Genomic DNA, 18,919 nt, shown 5'->3' with positions numbered 1-18,919 from the left:
AGCTCCGGGCCCCTGAATGCAGGACTGGTAGTACTGCCCTGATGGCGGCCCTGCGGCACACCAGGCAACATCTCGCGGCACACTAGTGTGCCGCGGAACAGCGGTTGAAAAACACTGCAGTAGTGGTATAAATTAGGTGGTGGTTTTGTTTTAGTCTAGCACAAAATATGGGGCTCCTTTTACTCAGCTGCGCTAGCGGTTTTAGCGCACGCTTGTCATGCGCTAAATTGCCACGTGTGCTAGACGCTAACACCAGCATTGAGCTGGTGTTAGTTTTTGGCGCATAGCGCGGGCTTAGATTGCGCGGCAATGCCCAAAGTCATAATAGAAAGGAAACGAAGAGACATATAAAAAGGAAACGAAGGAAACGAAGAGACATATAAAAACAGAAGTGCGCTTAGATCATTTTGGGGTCCTTTTACTAAAGGGTGCTAGCCGTTTTAGCGCACACTAAACACTAACGAATCCATTATAGTCTATGGATGTGTTAGCGTTCAGTGTGCGATGAAATGGCTAGCACGCCTTAGTAAAAGGACCCCTATGTTTCCTTAAAGGGCAAATGAGTTTTAACGTAGAGAAATGCAAGGTCATGCATGTAGGGAAAAAGAACCCGATGTTCAGCTACAAAATGGGGGGATCATTGCTAGGGGTGAGCAACCTTGAAAGGGACCTGGGGGTGATGGTGGACACAACACTGAAAGCATCGGCGCAGTGTGCGACAGCCTCAAGGAAAGCGAACAGAATGCTGGGCATCATCAAAAAGGGTATCACGACCAGGACGAAGGAAGTCATCATGCCGCTGTATCGCGCAATGGTGCGCCCGCACCTGGAGTACTGTGTTCAGTACTGGTCGCCGTACCTCAAGAAGGACATGGCGGTACTCGAGGGAGTGCAGAGGAGGGCGACTAAACTGATAAAAGGTATGGAAAACTTTTCATACGCTGACAGGTTGAAAATGCTGGGGCTGTTCTCCCTGGAAAAGCGGAGACTTAGAGGAGACATGATAGAAACCTTCAAAATCCTGAAGGGCATAGAGAAGGTGGTCAGGGACAGATTCTTCAAACTGTGGGGAACCACAAGCACTAGGGGTCACTCAGAGAAATTGAGAGGAGACAGGTTTAGAACAAATGCTAGGAAGTTCTTTTTTACCCAGAGGGTGGTGGACACATGGAATGCGCTTCCGGAGGTTGTGATAGGCCAGAGCACTATACAGGGGTTCAAGGAAGGTTTGGATAGGTTCCTAAAGGATAAAGGGTTTGAGGGGTACAGATAGAAGTAGAGGTAGGTTATAGAAATGGTCAGGAACCACTTCACAGGTCATAGACCTGATGGGCCGCCGCAGGAGCGGACTACTGGGCGCGATGGACCTCTGGTCTGACCCAGTGGAGGCAACTTCTTATGTTCTTATGTACTCAGATAGAAATCTGTCTGTGAAGACTTTCACTTCAGTATTGTTCAAGAAATGCCTATTAAATCATATTTTGACCCTGTGGCATTTAGGACCTTGATTCAATCCATGATACTTAGGGCTTCTATTACAAAGGCGCGTTAGGGCCTTAATGCCCAGAATAGCGTGCGCTAAAATGCCATGCACGCTAGCCGCTACCGCCTCCTCTTGAGCAGGTGGTAGTTTTTTTGGCTAGCGCTAATCCGGTGCGTGCTTTAAAAACGCTAGCGCACCTTCATAAAAGGAACCCTTAGTGCTTTGGACTATTGTAATAAAGTGCATTCAATGTAATTGTCGGGCATCGTACAAATTTTGTCAGATTGTATAAAATCCAGAACGCTTGATTTTCGATTTGAAGAAATCGGATCATATTACATCCTACTAGAGGGAACTTCACGGCTCCCATTTGAGGCTCAGGTATTAATTAACACCCTTCTTTACTAACACATAGGGCTCCTTTTATCAAGGCGCCCTACGGGGGTTAGCGCGTCGGACATTTCATCACGCGCTAACCCCCGCAGCAAGCCTAAAAACTAACACCTCATCAATGGAGGCGTTAGCGATTAGCACGGCAGGTGGATGAATGCGCGGTATTTCACATGTTAACCGCCTACCGCACCTTGATAAAAGGAGCCCATAGCGCGGGTTTTAGCGCCAGCAGCAGCGGTAACTGCTCCGATGCTCATAGAGTTACTACCGCTGCTGGCGCTAAAAACCACGCTATGCGTTAGTAAAGGAGGGGGTAAATTTGGAACCCTCTGTTATAAAGTCTTATATGGGCAGGTACCTGAGTATTTATCAGAATTATTTACCTTTCTTAAAGTGGACCACCCATTACTTATCACATGTCTGTTCATTTTCCCTCCTGTTCGAGGTTGCACTTATAAGAAGTTTCTACAACGTTTGCTCGCCTATCAGGCAGCCAGTTGGGATAGGGTGTTATGTACTCTGTTTGTGAGATCGCGTTCATACATACATTTCAGAAAGCCATTAAAATCGATTTTATTTGTGAGATTTCTAGAAAATTAAATAGGGCTAATGTTAACTGCTTTGATTTGACTTTTTTTTTTGTTAATAATGACAGTATATCAAATAAAATAACTATAAAACGGTATTATTCTGTAGGTCGCTGGGGTTGTCCAATCTCTTATTTTTGTGAACCGCAACAATCCGAGAGGTTTTGCGGTCTAGAAATGAGATGTAATGCAGTGTAACTTTCTATTAGTATGTAAAGACACAGAAAAAAGAGTCATGAATTAGACACTGGCTTTCAATTACAAAATAACAATCTTAACAATAAAACAACGTCTATGTGGTGATTATTATGCTTTCTTTAAAGAGCAATTGCAGTCTAAATAGTGGATAACTGATACAATATTTATCCATTCCTGTTTTTACAGAGACATGTAAATTGAATTTAAAGCTTGACAATCAATGCAAAGTATATCACAATATGATTTTCTTTTATGAGGAAAAAGGAATTCATAAACGTTAACAACCTTTGGGTAATGGAGAAAATGTTACTTAAATTGCTTCTGAATATCAATCTACCCCCTACTGTATGTTGCTTTCGATCTTCACTGGCAAAAAAAAAAGTGCTGTTTTGACATCCAGGACAGCTTCACACAATTATTATCTGTTGCTTCTAGTAAATTAAACTAGAAGTAGAGAATGTGAAATGCAGAGGCCTTTGAGAACAATGGGTGAGATCTTTATGAAATTAAAAAAAAAAAAAATAATAATAGAAGCAAAGTTTAAAAAGTTAAGTCTTTCTAAAACAGCAATAGGAATTCAATTTGCCCTGTGCTGTACTGTGCCTATTTTCCTGTGGCTATTTTATTTGCTAATCACCGTTTATCAGAGGACACCAGCTGGGACATAGATGGCCACTTGGAAGGGGTCCCCTTGAAGAATGGAAATAATGAGTGCAACCCCACCGTGCAGTTTAATGGCAAGTTTAATAACACTAGCCACAGCTAGACAATATTAGGCATGACAACGCTAGCCTAAAGCGTAAGAAGTAGGTTAAGGCTTTGCTCATCCTTGCAAATTTCCAAACAGAATTTCCAAACGGGAATGGACAAGGTAAGGAAACTATTAAAGACGTTATTTAATTAGGAAATTTTTGAAAGATTGAAAATATATTTCATTGTGAGTTGTAGCAGTATTTTTTTTTAACTTTATTGAATTTTAAATAATGGCAGTGCATTACAGTGCATAACAGTGCATAACACGAAAAGCTTGCATAAAATGCACCTTAATACACAAAATATAATGAAACAATCAGTTTCCCCCCTATCATTCAACTATTAATACCTTAAATCCTTTTTTTATTACAAAAATATACTCATATATTTAAACCTTCAAACTATCCCTCCCTCCCCTCCCCCCACCTTGGATGTGTAAGGAAATCTAAGAAAGAAAAGCAACAATTACAATATCCTTATTATTTGTTAACAAATGCAGTCAATGGGCTCCATATTTTATTAAATGTATTACTCAAACCTAAGCATTCCGCATTCATTCTTTCATATTTATATGTATTGCACACACTTGTAGCAGTATTTTACCTTTGGTAAACCGCATAGATCTGAAGGATAATGCGGTATACAAATGTTGTGCTATGTTAAGCTGGAACACAAGGCACATGGCAAGACCTACAGGAACACCACCAGGAAACAAGGCCAAGCTGTGGTCTCCCAGTTATACATCAAAACATGCACCAATGATCTGAGTGGTATATTTGGATTCAGCATAAAAAGTTGTACCAGAAATATGACTTTTAGCTTGCTCGAGCAACTATCCTTTCCACAACCTGAACCAAAAGTTGACGTTTTTCCACTGTCTTCCGTGGAAAGAAAAAAGCGGCGCCAATAACGATGCCTCTAACTTTGGAAGAAGTTGAGATCTTGCTCTAAGACTTTGCACATATTCATTGCATGCCCTATTGCATTTCCAGTAAAAAAAAAAACAACTGGCATTAAGGTGGCAATGTAACATGCGCTATTCTGCGCGTTAAAGCCCTAACGCGGCTTAGTAAAAGGAGCCCTAAGTTTTCATTGAAACTCATATTTAAGGTCTGTTGTCCATTAGTCCAATTAGGTGCCTGTTGCTCCGAATCAGTGGTTCCCAACCCTGTCCTGGAGGACCACCAGGCCAATCGGGTTTTCAGGATCGCCCTAATGAATATGCATGAAGCAGATTTGCATGCCTGTCACTTCCATTATGTGCAAATCTCTCTCATGCATATTCATTAGGGCTAGCCTGAAAACCCGATTGGCCTGGTGGTCCTCCAGGACAGGGTTGGGAACCACTGCTCTAAATCAATGGAAGGTTCCTATTTTCCCTACACTATATCCACCTCTGCTACTCTATGGTTCTGAAACTAGAAGCATAAATTTAAGAACTCTTCTTGTGTAAATTTTCAGTCTAATTTAGGAGCCTAACTCTGAAAGGGTCCTTTTATTAAGCTGTGGTAAACACATGTTAGCACTTACCGCAGCTTAAAAAGTATTACCGCTGGACACGCTGAGACATCCTGCAGTAAATTTGGTAATTTCCACATAAGAATAGCCTTACTGGGTCAGCCCAAAGGTCCATCAAGCCCAGTAGTCCGTTCTCATGGTGGCCAATCCAGGTCCCTAGTACCTGGCCAAAACCCAAGGAGTAGCAGTATTCCATGCTACCAATCCAGGGCAAGCAGTGGCTTTCCCCTTGTCTTTCTCAGTAACAGACTGTGGACTTTTCTTCCTGGAACTTGTCCAAACCTTTCTTAAAACCAGCTATGCTATCCGCTCTTACCACACAGCCTCTGGTAATGCGTTACATTGCATACTAATAAAGAATTTTTATTTTCTGGGAACAGGGGATGGAGAATGGAGTCAAATCAGTTAGCGAATGGGGCATTACCATGCTCTAGCTGATTAGCTCTGGGTTAGCATATGAGACATTACTTTCTTCAAAATGGGTGGCAGTAAGGGTTTGAATTGTAATATTTTAATGGTCACATACTAGTTGCACAATTAGCGCATGGCCATTAATTCTGGAAATAGGAAAATCAGCCTATTTCCAGCCACAGCACAAGCGGTCCTGGTGCATGGGAAAGATCGCGGTAAGGGAGCACTAAGGCTACTTTTTCTAATTGTCCCTCTGCAATCTTAAAAATAAATAAATAACCTGACTTTCAACTGAATCCAGACTTATTCTAGAAGGAGCTTTATTATTCCAGTTCAGAACAAACCTTCTGTGCTGTTTGCAAAGAACTAAAGTGGGAGTGTTCAGAAGTAGAATTAATGAGCCTGTTTATTCATAATTCATGCAGTCAAACATTCATCTTATGACATACTATACTTGCAAATGTGGGTTGCATTGGACAGAACTGCCAGAGAATGAATGCATGCACAATTATCAAACACCTATTAGCATCATCCAAAGTATACAGTAAGACGTGAAATGTGATTTATTTCTTAGCATGCAAATATATCTGGAAATACGGTCAATACTCAACTTATGTTTTATTAAAAGTCAGTAACTCAGACTAGATTTATCTGAATTTAAGGTTCAGGAAAACTTTGCAAGAAAAAATATTGATTTACTTTAGATGAAAAAAAAAAATCATATTCTAATTGAAAATGAATATGTCTCAGAGACACTGCGTGTCTAGGCAAAGTTAAATAAGAACATAAGAAGTTGCCTCCACTGGGTCAGACCAGAGGTCCATCGTGCCCAGCGGTCCGCTCCCGCGGCGGCCCATCAGGTCTGTGACCTGTGAAGTGATTTCTGACTTTTCCATAACCTACCTCTAGTTTTATCTATAACCTACCACTAGTTCTATCTGTACCCCTCAATCCCCTTATCCTCTAGGAACCTATCCAAACCTTCCTTGAACCCCTGCAATGTGTTCTGGCCTATCACATCCTCCGGAAGCGCGTTCCATGTGTCCACCACCCTCTGAGTAAAAAAGAACTTCCTAGGCAATTTAGCACGTGCTAAATTTTGCGCGCTAAATTGGCTAGTGCGCCTTAGGAAATAGATACCCTTTAATTATTATTTTCATTAGGACTCAGGCAGAATAATATAATATAGGGGTCCTTTAATCAAGCTGCGGTAGGGGTTTAATGCGTGTAATATCGCGCATTAAACCGCCTGCCGCGCAAGCTGCTAACGCCTGCATTGAGTAGGTGTTAGTTTTTTAGCTGGCCGCAGGGGTTAGCGCGTGATGAAATGTCCGATGCGCTAAACCCACTAGTGCGGCTTGATAAAAGAAGCCCATAGTGTCAGTGATATTACAATTTATTTGACATTCATTATCCTTTTTGGATGATCGGAGGCTTAATGTCACTGATGTCTGGAACCGAGAAGAGAAAGTGATAAGAACATATCTAACTATGATTTCACCTAAAACCAAGGTCAAGAAAAAGAAAAAAAATATTTGCCTCCATCTCAGTCATTTACGCCCTTTTTTACTAAGGCATGCTAGGCAATTTAGCACGTGCTAAATTTTGCGCGCTAAATTGGCTAGTGCGCCTTAGGAAAAGGACCCCTTAACCGACTCATTTGAATAGTTTCAAACTATGTGGTTTAGGTGAGAAGAAAATCCAATAGGAGCTACTGAACTGCAGCTCCCCCAAACTTTGGCTTCCATATTGAATATCAGTTATATCTCTGTTCATTTTTAAGGGCTCCTTTTACAAAGGTGCGCTAGCGTTTTTTAACGCACACACTGGATTAGCGCGCGCACTAGCTGAAAAATCTACCGCCTGCTCAAAAGGAGGTGGTAGCGGCTAGTGCACGCGGCAATTTAGCGCATGCTATTCTGCACATTAAGGCCCAAGTGTGCCTTTGTAAAAGGAGCCCTAAATTTTTTCTGAGTCCACTCATGTGCCTAGTTAGATCAATAAGCATTGCTGGTTATTTTTTTTCCTGATAATCTACAATTGGTCTATCATATTAAGCCTCTATACCAGGGGTGTTCAACCTGTGGCCTGAGGGCCGCATGCGGCCCCATGAAGTATTTTGTGAGGCCCCGGTCGAGGGCGATGCAGTGTTTTCCTCTGCTGGCCCCGGGTGTTTACCATCTTGCCGGCTCCCTCCTCTGTCTTGCTGCAGCTTGTGCACATTTGTGCAGCTCCAGAAACATTTTTTTCAGCCAATGCGGCTCAGGGAAGCCAAAAGGATGGACCCCCTGCTTTATACTCAGCTTTATTTCCCTTTAACAGATGTCTTGATGAAGCTGCCCATTGGTTAAAACAGAACCAAGTTTAATCCATGAAAATCTCATACTATGGGGCTCATAATCAAAAAATATAAATGTCCCCAAAACATCCTAAATCGGTACTTGGACTGCCCTAATCACCAGGACATCCAAGAGTAGATAATCAAAACCACCTTCATGGACATCTAGCACGGTGTCCCAGCCTCTGTTTGTTCAGATCTTGAGATGGGTATGGTGGAAATATGTTATAGGTAGACTTTGGGCATGCATAAGGCTGGTTAGACTTAGACGTTTTGCAGTGATAAACGTTTTGCAAGACATGTTCAGATCTAGACTTGTTTTAGAAGCGTCTAAGTACCACAAATGTGCCCAAACCGATCAGATGACCACTGCACACTCCCCCAGTGCTCACTGACCCCTTTCCACCAAACAAAAATGAGAACAAAAAGATACACACCTGGCTCTAGAACAGCAGCCTGTGGTTTGGGGAAGCCTAGTAGAACATCAGATGTATAGAGTTACCCGCTAGCTGGGCTAGTAGACCATGCAGGCTCATAAGGCTCTCTAACCACATCTATGGCATGACGTATGAGCCTATAAAAACCCACGCAAACCCTACTCTACTGCCATATAAGAGCCACCTGCAGCTATAAGGGCTATTGGGGTGGTTCACAAGTGGATATAGTAGGTTTTGAGGGAGTTTTGGAGAACTCATCTTAAATTATAATGGGTTATGGTGAGATATACAGTATATCTGACACCCTTTCAGTGAAGTTCACAGTAGTGCCCTCTAAGGTGCCCCACTGCTCTGTTGGAATGTCTATGTGGCCAAGTCTGGATTAGAATGTTATGATTCAGGGCGTCTTACATCACTTCCGGAATCAATTTAACACTGTTTGGTCCTTCCGGTAAATTGATTCTGGAAGTGACGTAAGATGCCCTGAAAGAAGCTTTGGGGAACAACTCTAGTATGAGTCTCTGAAAAAGTTGAAAGAATGATACCCTATATGGGGGCTAGTAATCTGAACAGTGTTAATTAGTATTAACCACTCTGGTCCTGATGAAGCTCTCCTACTATAAGTGAGAATGAAACGGAGATCTTCCATCATTGTTGTGGTCAGAGGGTCGGGTATGAAAACATACACCCGAGCTAAGTATCATCATGTCTACAGTTGTTGTAGTCAGAGGGCCGGGTGTGAAAACATACACCTGAGCTAAGTATCATCACGTCTACATTATAAAATTGAAATAAGGATAAAAAATGAACTTAAGAAATTGTATTATATAAGAATAGTATCTAAAAGTACAGAAAAAGTAATTGATAAAAAGAAAAATTTACATACACTTTAAATTGAATAATAAAAGATGCAAGGGCCGATGATAGCTCGCTAATTAGTTATGAGCCAAGACTAGTTCTGTTTGCTTGTAACTACGAGCGCTTGAGATCCTAAGTCATCAATTAAATTCAATTTGAATTAGGTGTATGAACCTTTGGGTCTAACATCAGCCTACTTCTTGGAAGGGAATAGTGTATTAACCACCATAGGACATAAACCCAAACCCAAAACCAAAAATAAATCTGACAGAGATGAAAACACCAACCACAATTGGTCATTGATCAATTTTTGCCCATGCTCAACAAAGTAACATTGGTCTAAACATACTCTTTATTCAAAATGCCATGGAATGACCAATGGAATGGGAACATCAACAGTATATCAATTCAATTGTCATCAACATTGAAAATCTTAGGTGTTACAAATTATTTTTTTCAATCACAAATTTCTACTACTATACAAGGTAGTTAGTACAAATTACATCTTATACTTCCCTCTGTCAATATTGCTCTCATTCATTCACTGGTGATTAGTATACTCAATTATCATAATTCTTTATACTATGGTATTAGATGTAAAGATATTTGTCATTTACAATTAGTTCAAAATACTTCCATAAAATTAATAACTGGAAAAAAGAAATTTGACCATGTCACTCCACTTTTAAAGTCAGTTCATTGGTTGTCTATTAATCATCATTTAACGTACAAGATCTTGTTTTTTTTATTTTTAAAGACACAATCTACTCAATCTCCACCTTATCTCGATAATTACTTGATACCATACACACCTTCTTGTACACTTCATTCACTTCAAGAGAATTTTCTTACTATTGCATCTGTTAGATATGTGACATATGCATCTGCTAGAGAGTGTGTCTTTTCAGTTAATGGTCCACAACTTTGGAATGTTCTCCCTAATCCTATTTGGTCTGAAACCAATTTAGAACATTTCAAATCACTTTTAAAATCTTTTATATTTTCAGATGCCTATGATTAACAGTTTTTATTCGATTGTTTTATATTCCAGGCAGGACTCAATGAGTACCAATATAGATCTAGAAGCACAACACACTTAAGTTGTACTATACTTTATTTGTCCTTTTATCTGTTAATAATGTAATTTCATATTTTCTTTTATCAGGCTGTATTTTCTAATTTTATTCTATTCTATTCTATTTTTTTTTTTTTTTTATAATTTTGAATACTTTACAATATCCAACAATTCAAAAGAAAAAAGGAAATCACATAAAACAATACATAATCAAATCATACATACAAAGCTCCTTTCAAGCCCACATTAATGGGGAGTATATCTTACTATCTACTTCCTCACGGTTTCACGGTGCTTGGTCCGCCAAACAATTCCTGCCGTTGACCAAATTTGCCCCATCGTTCCTTCCCTTCCTCCATCAGGTACAGTTCAGCTCCGCCTATGTTAAAAGCAGCTGCTTTGAAATTGGAGCCCTGCCGCCACCGTAACAAGTTCCCTCTGCCGCGGTCCCATATGTCAGAGAAGGGGCGGGACCAAGGCAGAGGGGAAAGTGCTACGGCAGTGGCAGGGCTCCGATTTTGACGCGGCTGCTTTTAATATTGGTGGAGCTGCACTGCACCTGATGGAGGGAGGGAAGGAAAGGTGGATGTGCGCTGTTGAGCCCCTCTGCACGGGCCCAAACCAAAAAAGGAGCCAGGACTCTTCCCAACCCGGCGCCGCCAGACCCGACAAAATGGCCCTACACTCACAGACCCGCGAGCAGGGTTGCCATGGAAACCTAACCGGAATTACATGCAGTCGCGCAAGGGTCAGTGAGAGGGGATCAGGAGCTAAAGAGAGATTGAAAAAAACAAACAAACAACAGTGCACAAGTAGAGAGAGACACACAGACAGTCACAGGACAGGGGGCTAAAGACACAGATTGAAAAAATAACAAAACACAGAGGACAAGGAGAGAGAGACACAGGAAAAAAAATGACAAACAGACATACAGCAGCCAAGGAGACAGACATACTTACATACAGCGTCCAAGTAGACAGACAGAGAGACAGCAAAAAAATACAAACAGCCAAGGAGACAAACAGAAAAAAATAAAAATTACAATGCCCAAGGATAAATTCAGGAAAAAAAACCTTCCAGACATACAGTGGCCAAGGAGTTAGACTGAAAAAAAGGCATACAGACATACAGCAGCCAATGAGACAGACTGACAGTGACCAAGTAGACAATCAGCAAAAAAACACAAACAAACACACAAAGCAAAAAATTAGAAACATACAGCGGCCAAGGAGACAGGCATGCAACAAATAGGAAAAATAAAAAAACTTTTAATAAATCAACCATACATGAAGAAGGAATAAAAAAAAAAAAGGGAAAAGACACCTACAGGGAAACACAGGATCAAGAGCATACAGAGAAAACAGAAGTTTGCAGGAATCAGGAACATATAGAGAAAGGAGAGCAGAGACCCCTGCAAGAAGAGAAAAATAGCAAAGAGACTGGGGATGAGAAAGAGAGCAGAGATGCTTGCAGGGAGAAAAAGCTAAGCAGTAATGTTACAGCTTGAGAGTGCAGACTGAGGAAGAAAGCAGAGACAGCGCTACACAGGGAAATGGAGGGAGGAAAGAGACAGAAAGAAAAATACAGACAGACATAAATTCTAGCACCCGTTAATGTAACGGGCTTAACGACTAGTTTCTAATAAAATAAAATTCAAGAAATATAAAGGATAATGATTCTTGGTTCATATTTAATGAACCCTGAGTCATTCCTTAAACTGGAATACTATTATATTTATTCTCCTCATATTTCTCAGTAAGGTGAAACAAATCTCATTTCTATTTCTTTTCTCTTGCAATTAAAAATTGCTGGGCATCATAAAGAGGGGCATAACAACCAGGACGCGGGAAGTCATCATGCCATTGTATCGAGCGATAGTGCGTCCACATCTGGAATACTGCGTTCAGTATTGGTCGCCACACCTCAAGAAGGACATGGCGGTACTTGAGAGAGTCCAAAGGAGAGCAACGAAACTGGTAAAAGGGCTGGAACACTGCCGAGAGGTTGGATAGGCTGGGGCTCTTCTCTCTGGAAAAAAGGAGGCTCAGGGGAGATATGATAGAGACCTTCAAGATCATGAGGGGCATAGAGAGGGTGGATAGGGACAGATTCTTCAGACTGAAGGGGACAACAAGTACGAGGGGGCATTCGGAGAAACTGAAGGGAGATAGGTTCAAAACAAATGCAAGGAAGTTTTTTTTCACCCAAAGGGTCGTGGACACTTGGAATGCGTTACCGGAGGAAGTGATCAGGCAGAGTACGGTACAGGGATTCAAACAGGGATTGGACGGATTCCTGAGGGATAAAGGGATCGTGGGATACTGAGGGAGGAGCTGGGATGTAACACAAGTATAGAAAGCTAACCAAGTAATGAGTATAGAAAGCCAACCAGGTCGTGCATGTGCAAGACCGGAGGGTTAGGACTTCGATGGGAAGATAGGACTTAAATGGGAAACCAAGGTGGCAAGGGAGCCCCTTCTGGTGATTCAGACAGGTCGTGACCTGTTTGGGCCGCCGCGGGAGCGGACTGCTGGGCAGGATGGACCTATGGTCTGACCCGGCAGAGGCACTGCTTATGTTCTTATGTTGTAGTTGTATTGGATCCCAAAAAGAATATTCAATATCTTGTAGTTTAATCATACATTTACAGGGAAATTTCAGGTAAAAGGATGCATCCAGTGCCAACACTCTATCCTTCAATTTCAAAAATTATTTCCTCCTCAGCTGTGTGGTTCTGGATACATCCGGAAAAATCCTGACCAAATCCCCACAAAATTTCGTTAACCTATTTTTGAAATAAAGTCTCATTATCAACATTTTATCCATCTCGCTCATGCATGTTATTACCAGGGTGGACCGAGTCTGAATCACATGATTTTATTCTATTTTAACTTGTTATTTTGTAAACCACATAGAGGCATTTGCCAATGTGGCATATCAAATATTAAATACATTTGGAAACTTTGTTCAAATGTTTTAAATAAACAAGCTGCGACCAATTTCCACCAAATGGAATTGCTTTACCCCCCTGTTTTACGAAACTGCGATAACAGTTTCTAGCGCAGAGAGCCACGTTGAAAGGCCTGCACTGCTCCTGATGCTCATAGGAACTCTATGAGCGTTGGGAGCAGCGCAGGCCATTCAGTGCAGTTCCCTGTGCTAGAAACTGCTATCACAGTTTTGTAAAAGGAGGGCCTTAGTGTTATTATTTAAATAATGCTAGTTATATTGTGTGAGAGTGGTGTGAGATAGTTTTAGAACAAATGCTAGGAAGTTCTTCTTTACCCAGAGGGTGGTGGACACCTGGAATGCGCTTCCAGAGGGGGTGGTTGAGCAGAGTACGGTTTTGGGTTTCAAAAAGGGATTGGATGAATTCCTGAGGGGTAAGGGAATCCAGGGGTACAATTAGAAGGTTACTATACAAGACAAAATGCTCTTGAGTAATAGATCACTACAGGTCATTGACCTGGGGGGCCGCCGCGGGAGCGGACTGCTGGGCATGATGGACCTATGGTCTGACTCGGCAGAGGCCATGCTTATGTGCTTATGTGCTTATGTGAGTGCCAAGGTTAAGGCTGCAGAAAGAGATGAGTGTTCAAAAGTCTTTTGAACTGCTGGAAGGATATATAGCATCACAACACCCTAGGAAGCGCATTCCATAATTGTGGTCCCATAATTGAGAAGGAACTGTTAACAGTCACAATATGACATGTTTGTCATAAATTTGGTCCAGCTACCCTCTTTTCATCATTGATTTGCAAACCTCTCCTGGAATAATAAAACTGTATAATCTTTATTAAAAATAATGAGGTACAGAACAATACAAACTCTGGAAAATTAGACATAGCACCTTGTACTATATACAACATTTAACTGGTGTCACATGCTGGGATCTGCCCATTCCACCCAAAACACTTGCTGCAGCATTCCTGTTGCTAAATATGGCTTATATCCAAGAGAATAGTTGGCATAAGCATTGCAAAACACATATAACAATAGGATGCAAGTTGAATAAAGATTTTAAATGAAGTTTCACACATGTAGAACATTTTTTAGACTCCCTTTAGAACCAAATTTGCCATGAGAAAGAGAACTGTGTTACAAAACAGGCCTACTTCCTTTTATATTTTGATTCTAATCTTTTATCATTATTGAACTATCTTTATTCTATCAACAAAAATAATTTATTTGCAGGCTATTATTAATATAGAGACATTTTGATTGACTTTGCAATTCATATTTTTAGCTATTGTATGGTTATCAATTCCTGGAAACCTCTTCTTTCCAAAATGTCAGTAGTGCTTTGATTTAAGGTAGTTTTTGTCCAAAGTCAACAAATTCATAATGTTTCTGTCAATTTTCAATTTTTTTTCAGATGCAGAAGAAAAAAAAAATAATGAGAAGGCTAACCAGTTTCAGATATTAAAACACTAAAATAATATTTTGTATCATCTCTATTGGTTCATTACATAAAAAAGAAATCCCACAACAAAAAAAATTCCACTTAGCCTACCATTTATTTCATTCATTGGCTTTTATTAAATGTGAGAGAGTTGCAACTTCCATTCAGAAAGAACTTCAGAGTGCTTGAAAAGTCTAATAGACTTGTAGTAAATTACAGACAAATAGTTCTTTTTAAGCGTTATATGAGGGGCCGCTGAAAAGTTCTCAGCCCACCCATGAAGAGAATGATGTGGAGTCATGAAACTTACAAGTTAAGCCACACTTTTCTTGATTTTGTTTCAATGAGGTAAATGCATCTAGTAAATGGGCACATGTATAGGGAAACAGAGCCATTGTGACATCACCAATGAGGTTGGCTCTTAGGCATTGGTGGAAGGAGGCATTATGACATCACAATACGAGGGGCCGCTGAAAAGTTCTCAGCCCAACCAAGAAGAGAATGATGTGGAGAAATGACGCTAACAAGTTATTCCACACTTTTCTTGACAAACAAAACCACAATATGATCTTATATTTCAAGTTTTACAAGTGTGTTGGTTCAAACCCAAAAAGCTGGTGAAGGTTAATCTGGGAAAAAGCTTGTTATTTTTTAAAATCATCTCAGTTCCTCCTTCTGAGTTTTCCCTATCTTAGGAAAAAATTCATCAAAGTGAGGTAAAAGATCACCTTTTTATCATATTTTGATTCTCCATGAGATTCAGCATCCTGTGGGATCTCAGTATTGCAGGTTGCTGAATCTCATTTTAGAAGTATAACATTGTTTGCAAGAAACCTCAGAAGCAGCATTATTCCTGTGACCTGATACTCCCAGGCTTACAAAGCAGGGTTCTCTCCCCCCCCCCCCATCACAGCTCAAGCCCCCCCAGCACTAGATACCCCCTAGCATTTAGACCCGCTTTCCAGACATCCCTTAGCATTTAGACTCTCTTTCCAGACCTCCCCCCATCAAGGCCTAGCCCCAGCAGCATCAAGACTCCAGACTCTACCTGCAGAATAAATACCCCTCATAAGGAAACATGGCCCTTAGTGATATTTGCATGAAATTACTCCTGGGGTACCATTTTTCTAGGGCACCAGACTGGACAGGAACAAGTGGCCTTTACTCCTATCTAAATAAACCCCTATATCTTTAATGCTTAAAAAGGTAGTCCCTAAGGGGGTAGGAAGGAGGGCTGGGGAATCCTGATGCTGCATGGAGTTCTTGATGTTGTCAGGAGTATATTGGGAGATACTGATGCTATGTGGAGATTGATTATGTAGAAGCAGTCAGGGAAGGGGGTGTTGAGGCCAAGGAAGGTTAAACTGGGTGAGGGAATCCCACGCAGTAGGCTCAAGGTTATTTTACTATGAATTTTGGGCCATAGTGTGACTTGCGGTGGATCACTGCAAGTCACGTTAGGGTATTTGCATATTTTGTATTTCATTATTGCCTATCCTTTGGCAATTTAAATATTACAGTGGTAATTGATGCCAAGTGGTGTTATGACCATTTAATTCACATTAAGGGCCAAATAACATGACTTAAGGCCCTAACGCTGCTTGATGAATTCCCCCCTGTGGTGGTTTCAAAATAATAAAGCCCAGTAGACATAAATCTTGCAGAATGAGCCCTTCTAAATCTTGTGATTAAAACTAACTGCAGGTTGATCTAAGATAAAATCATTGATAGCAGTTTACCTTATTGAACTGAATTGAATTTGTTGATTTGATATACTGCCTAGTACCTAAGTTTTACGGTGGTTTATTGTAAAATAAAATAGCAATAAGTGATTTATATAAAAAAAATAAACAAACAGAAAACCCCAACAAACCAACAACAACTTAAAAGTTAATAATAATAATACTACATAACATAACATAGGCAACTCATGCAACAGCAATTTTAAACAGTAGGTTTTCAGAATCTTACAAAAGTTGAGATAACTAATTACTCCAAATATTTCACCAGGCAGTGGGTTGCTCAAGGATGATGCCATATAACCAATTGCTCTTTTCCTCGTGGACATTAATTTAATCATTTGCATTGAAGGAAGATGTAATAAGCAGTGTCGTAAAGAGCGTAAAGTTCACAAACAATTTTGTCTGACTAATAATTCATTAAGCACTTCCAAAGAGAAAAGCTTAAAAAACAAACACAAAATTTTAAAAACTAATTCTGGCTGTTACAGGCAGCTGGGCTAAACCTTTTTAATAGGTTGTGCCTTAAACTATAAACATTTAAGCTCACTATCAAGCATCAAACTATTTAAATGCTTTAATGGAACAGACTTAAACGTCCACAGTTGCCTATTTAGTTAATTCCTTCACCCAGTATGAGAGCAACGATAATGACTCATTCCAGCAATTACTGCAACATTTTGTCCACAGGGGGGAAAAAATATTGCCTGGGCAGATGAAAGGATGGCACATACAGTTTTGTGTGAAATGAACCTAAAAATAGGAATGCGAAGATACATAGCAAGCCTTGATAAAGATTCCAGAATAAACCTCCCTACCCTTCAAAACCAATATTCTAGATAACTTTCTGCTTATCCATTCCCACTTACCTCGACAATGCATTCCTTCATCATATCCATCGATACAGTCAGGTATACCATTGCACAGTCTGGAAAGATGAATACACGTGTTTGGAGCAAGGCAAGCAATATGATTCATGGGACACTTGAATTCTATTTCCTTAGGACCTGCAAAAATGATCATTAAAAAGGACACATCAATCCATACACATTGGTTATCCATGATATAAGTAGCTATTCATATTTTAAAAGTATCAGGTTATGTTTCACAGAAAACAATTTCAACCTGTAGCTCCAAAAGGTCTTTATTTGCGGCCCTCCGTTAGGTAGGGTTTTCATATTACATCCGTAGACTTTTAAGCTTTTAAATAAGAAATAGCGCAGTTGAAAACCAAAAGCTGTTGGAAAAAGAAAGATACTAATAGCATAAATTCTGAAAATGATATAGCATCTAACCATAAAGTATAGTTTATTTTCCTGTCTAGCTATGGATAACACAGTAAGACATGTATAGTTGTCACAATGAGATATGAAATAGGATTTACTTGAAAAATGGGAAGTTTGGAAGTTAGAACTTGCTCTAATTTTTTTCCATTATCTGTGCAATATTTCTTGCTGTAAGATTTAATATGCCCTGCAATGTATTAGAAGTAATGAAAAAAGACACAAGTAAGCTCTTTTTACATACGGAAGGTTTCATGATCATCTAATATTTCATTGACTAGAATAACTTCTTTTAGCCTTCTTGCAAATTTGCCACAAACTGCAAACAGTAGTAAATGTGAAAACCTATTCTTTCCAAAATCTATTCAAAATATCATTGTCCCCCCTCTTTTACTGAGGTGCGCTAACCGATGAGCGCACGCTAAATGCTAACACGTGCATGTTAGTCTATGGACACGCTAGCGTTTAGCGTGCGCTAATTTGAGTAGTGCGTGCTAATCGGTTAGCACACCTTAGTAAAAGAGGGGGTAAGGCACGCTAAATATTGCTAAATCAGCTAGCGCCTTAGAAAAAGGCCCCCTGATTAGCTAATTTATGGAGATTGAAGTAAAAGGCTGCTAACTTTTCTTCATTGGGAGTGTCCGATGTGATGGAGAGAAAATACTCAAATATAACAATAAAAACCAAAAATATTACATTGTATATTCCAAAACAGATAACTTTTTTATTATTCTAGTAATTAGTATAACATTAGCATTCGCATTCCCGTCACCTGCAACTGAAAGCTAATCACCATCAATCAATAATCACACAACTCAGTTTTATTGGAATAAATATTTGGCCGCAGCTTTATTATCTATCTGAATATTATCTTCACTTACAATACAATCTGTGTCCAAAAACCAACAAACCCCCAATGCATATTTCACACATCCCCAGGGAGCTATTCGGTGTCGAAACTAGCTCCCGTTAAGTCTTTAAATTTATAACATTCCCCCAAACATGGCCCACTGTGACGCAAGGTCATGCTTCCCCTCCCCCCAAACATGATCCACGGTGACGCAAGGCCATGCTTCTCCTCGCAGCGGTATTCTAGTTCTCCCATTTTTACCTCTCATTCCTGTTTGTTATAAATTGAAGTATTTTGGCTACTAATTTCCCCTTTATGTCATATTTTGTTTAGTCCTTAACCCTGTTTTTGTAAATGTATAATGTTTGATATTTTTATCATTGTACACCGCTCAGAAATTTTAATAAACTTGAAAGAGTGAAGTTACACCTGCGTATTAACAGCTAAAGGCCCACCTTTTTGTGCCATTGCATGTTTGCACATTTGTACATTTTACATAAACCTGCACTGTAAGAATGCTGTATGTATTTATGTAGAATAAATAGAATTTCTGACTTTTTTTTATACATTTGGACAACTTTATTTTGTTTTGAG

The 18,919-nt window shown here is 40.0% G+C and overlaps 1 protein-coding gene across 1 annotated transcript in view; it reads right to left on the bottom strand.

Moving 5' to 3' along the window:
• The window catches only part of LRP1B (LDL receptor related protein 1B), a 1,445,547-nt gene extending 1,428,293 nt beyond the window's left edge, over positions 1–17,254 (bottom strand). The window contains exon 1 of the mRNA XM_033944130.1: positions 17,062–17,254. Within this exon, the coding sequence (XP_033800021.1) occupies positions 17,062–17,254 (193 nt within the window). The remainder of the gene's footprint in view (positions 1–17,061) is intronic.
• Between the last annotated feature and the right edge of the window lie 1,665 nt (positions 17,255–18,919).

The sequence above is a fragment of the Geotrypetes seraphini genome, chromosome 5 (assembly GCF_902459505.1).
Source record: "Geotrypetes seraphini chromosome 5, aGeoSer1.1, whole genome shotgun sequence".
NCBI classification, from domain to species: domain Eukaryota; kingdom Metazoa; phylum Chordata; class Amphibia; order Gymnophiona; family Dermophiidae; genus Geotrypetes; species Geotrypetes seraphini.
This window is presented reverse-complemented; position numbering and strand designations above follow the sequence as displayed.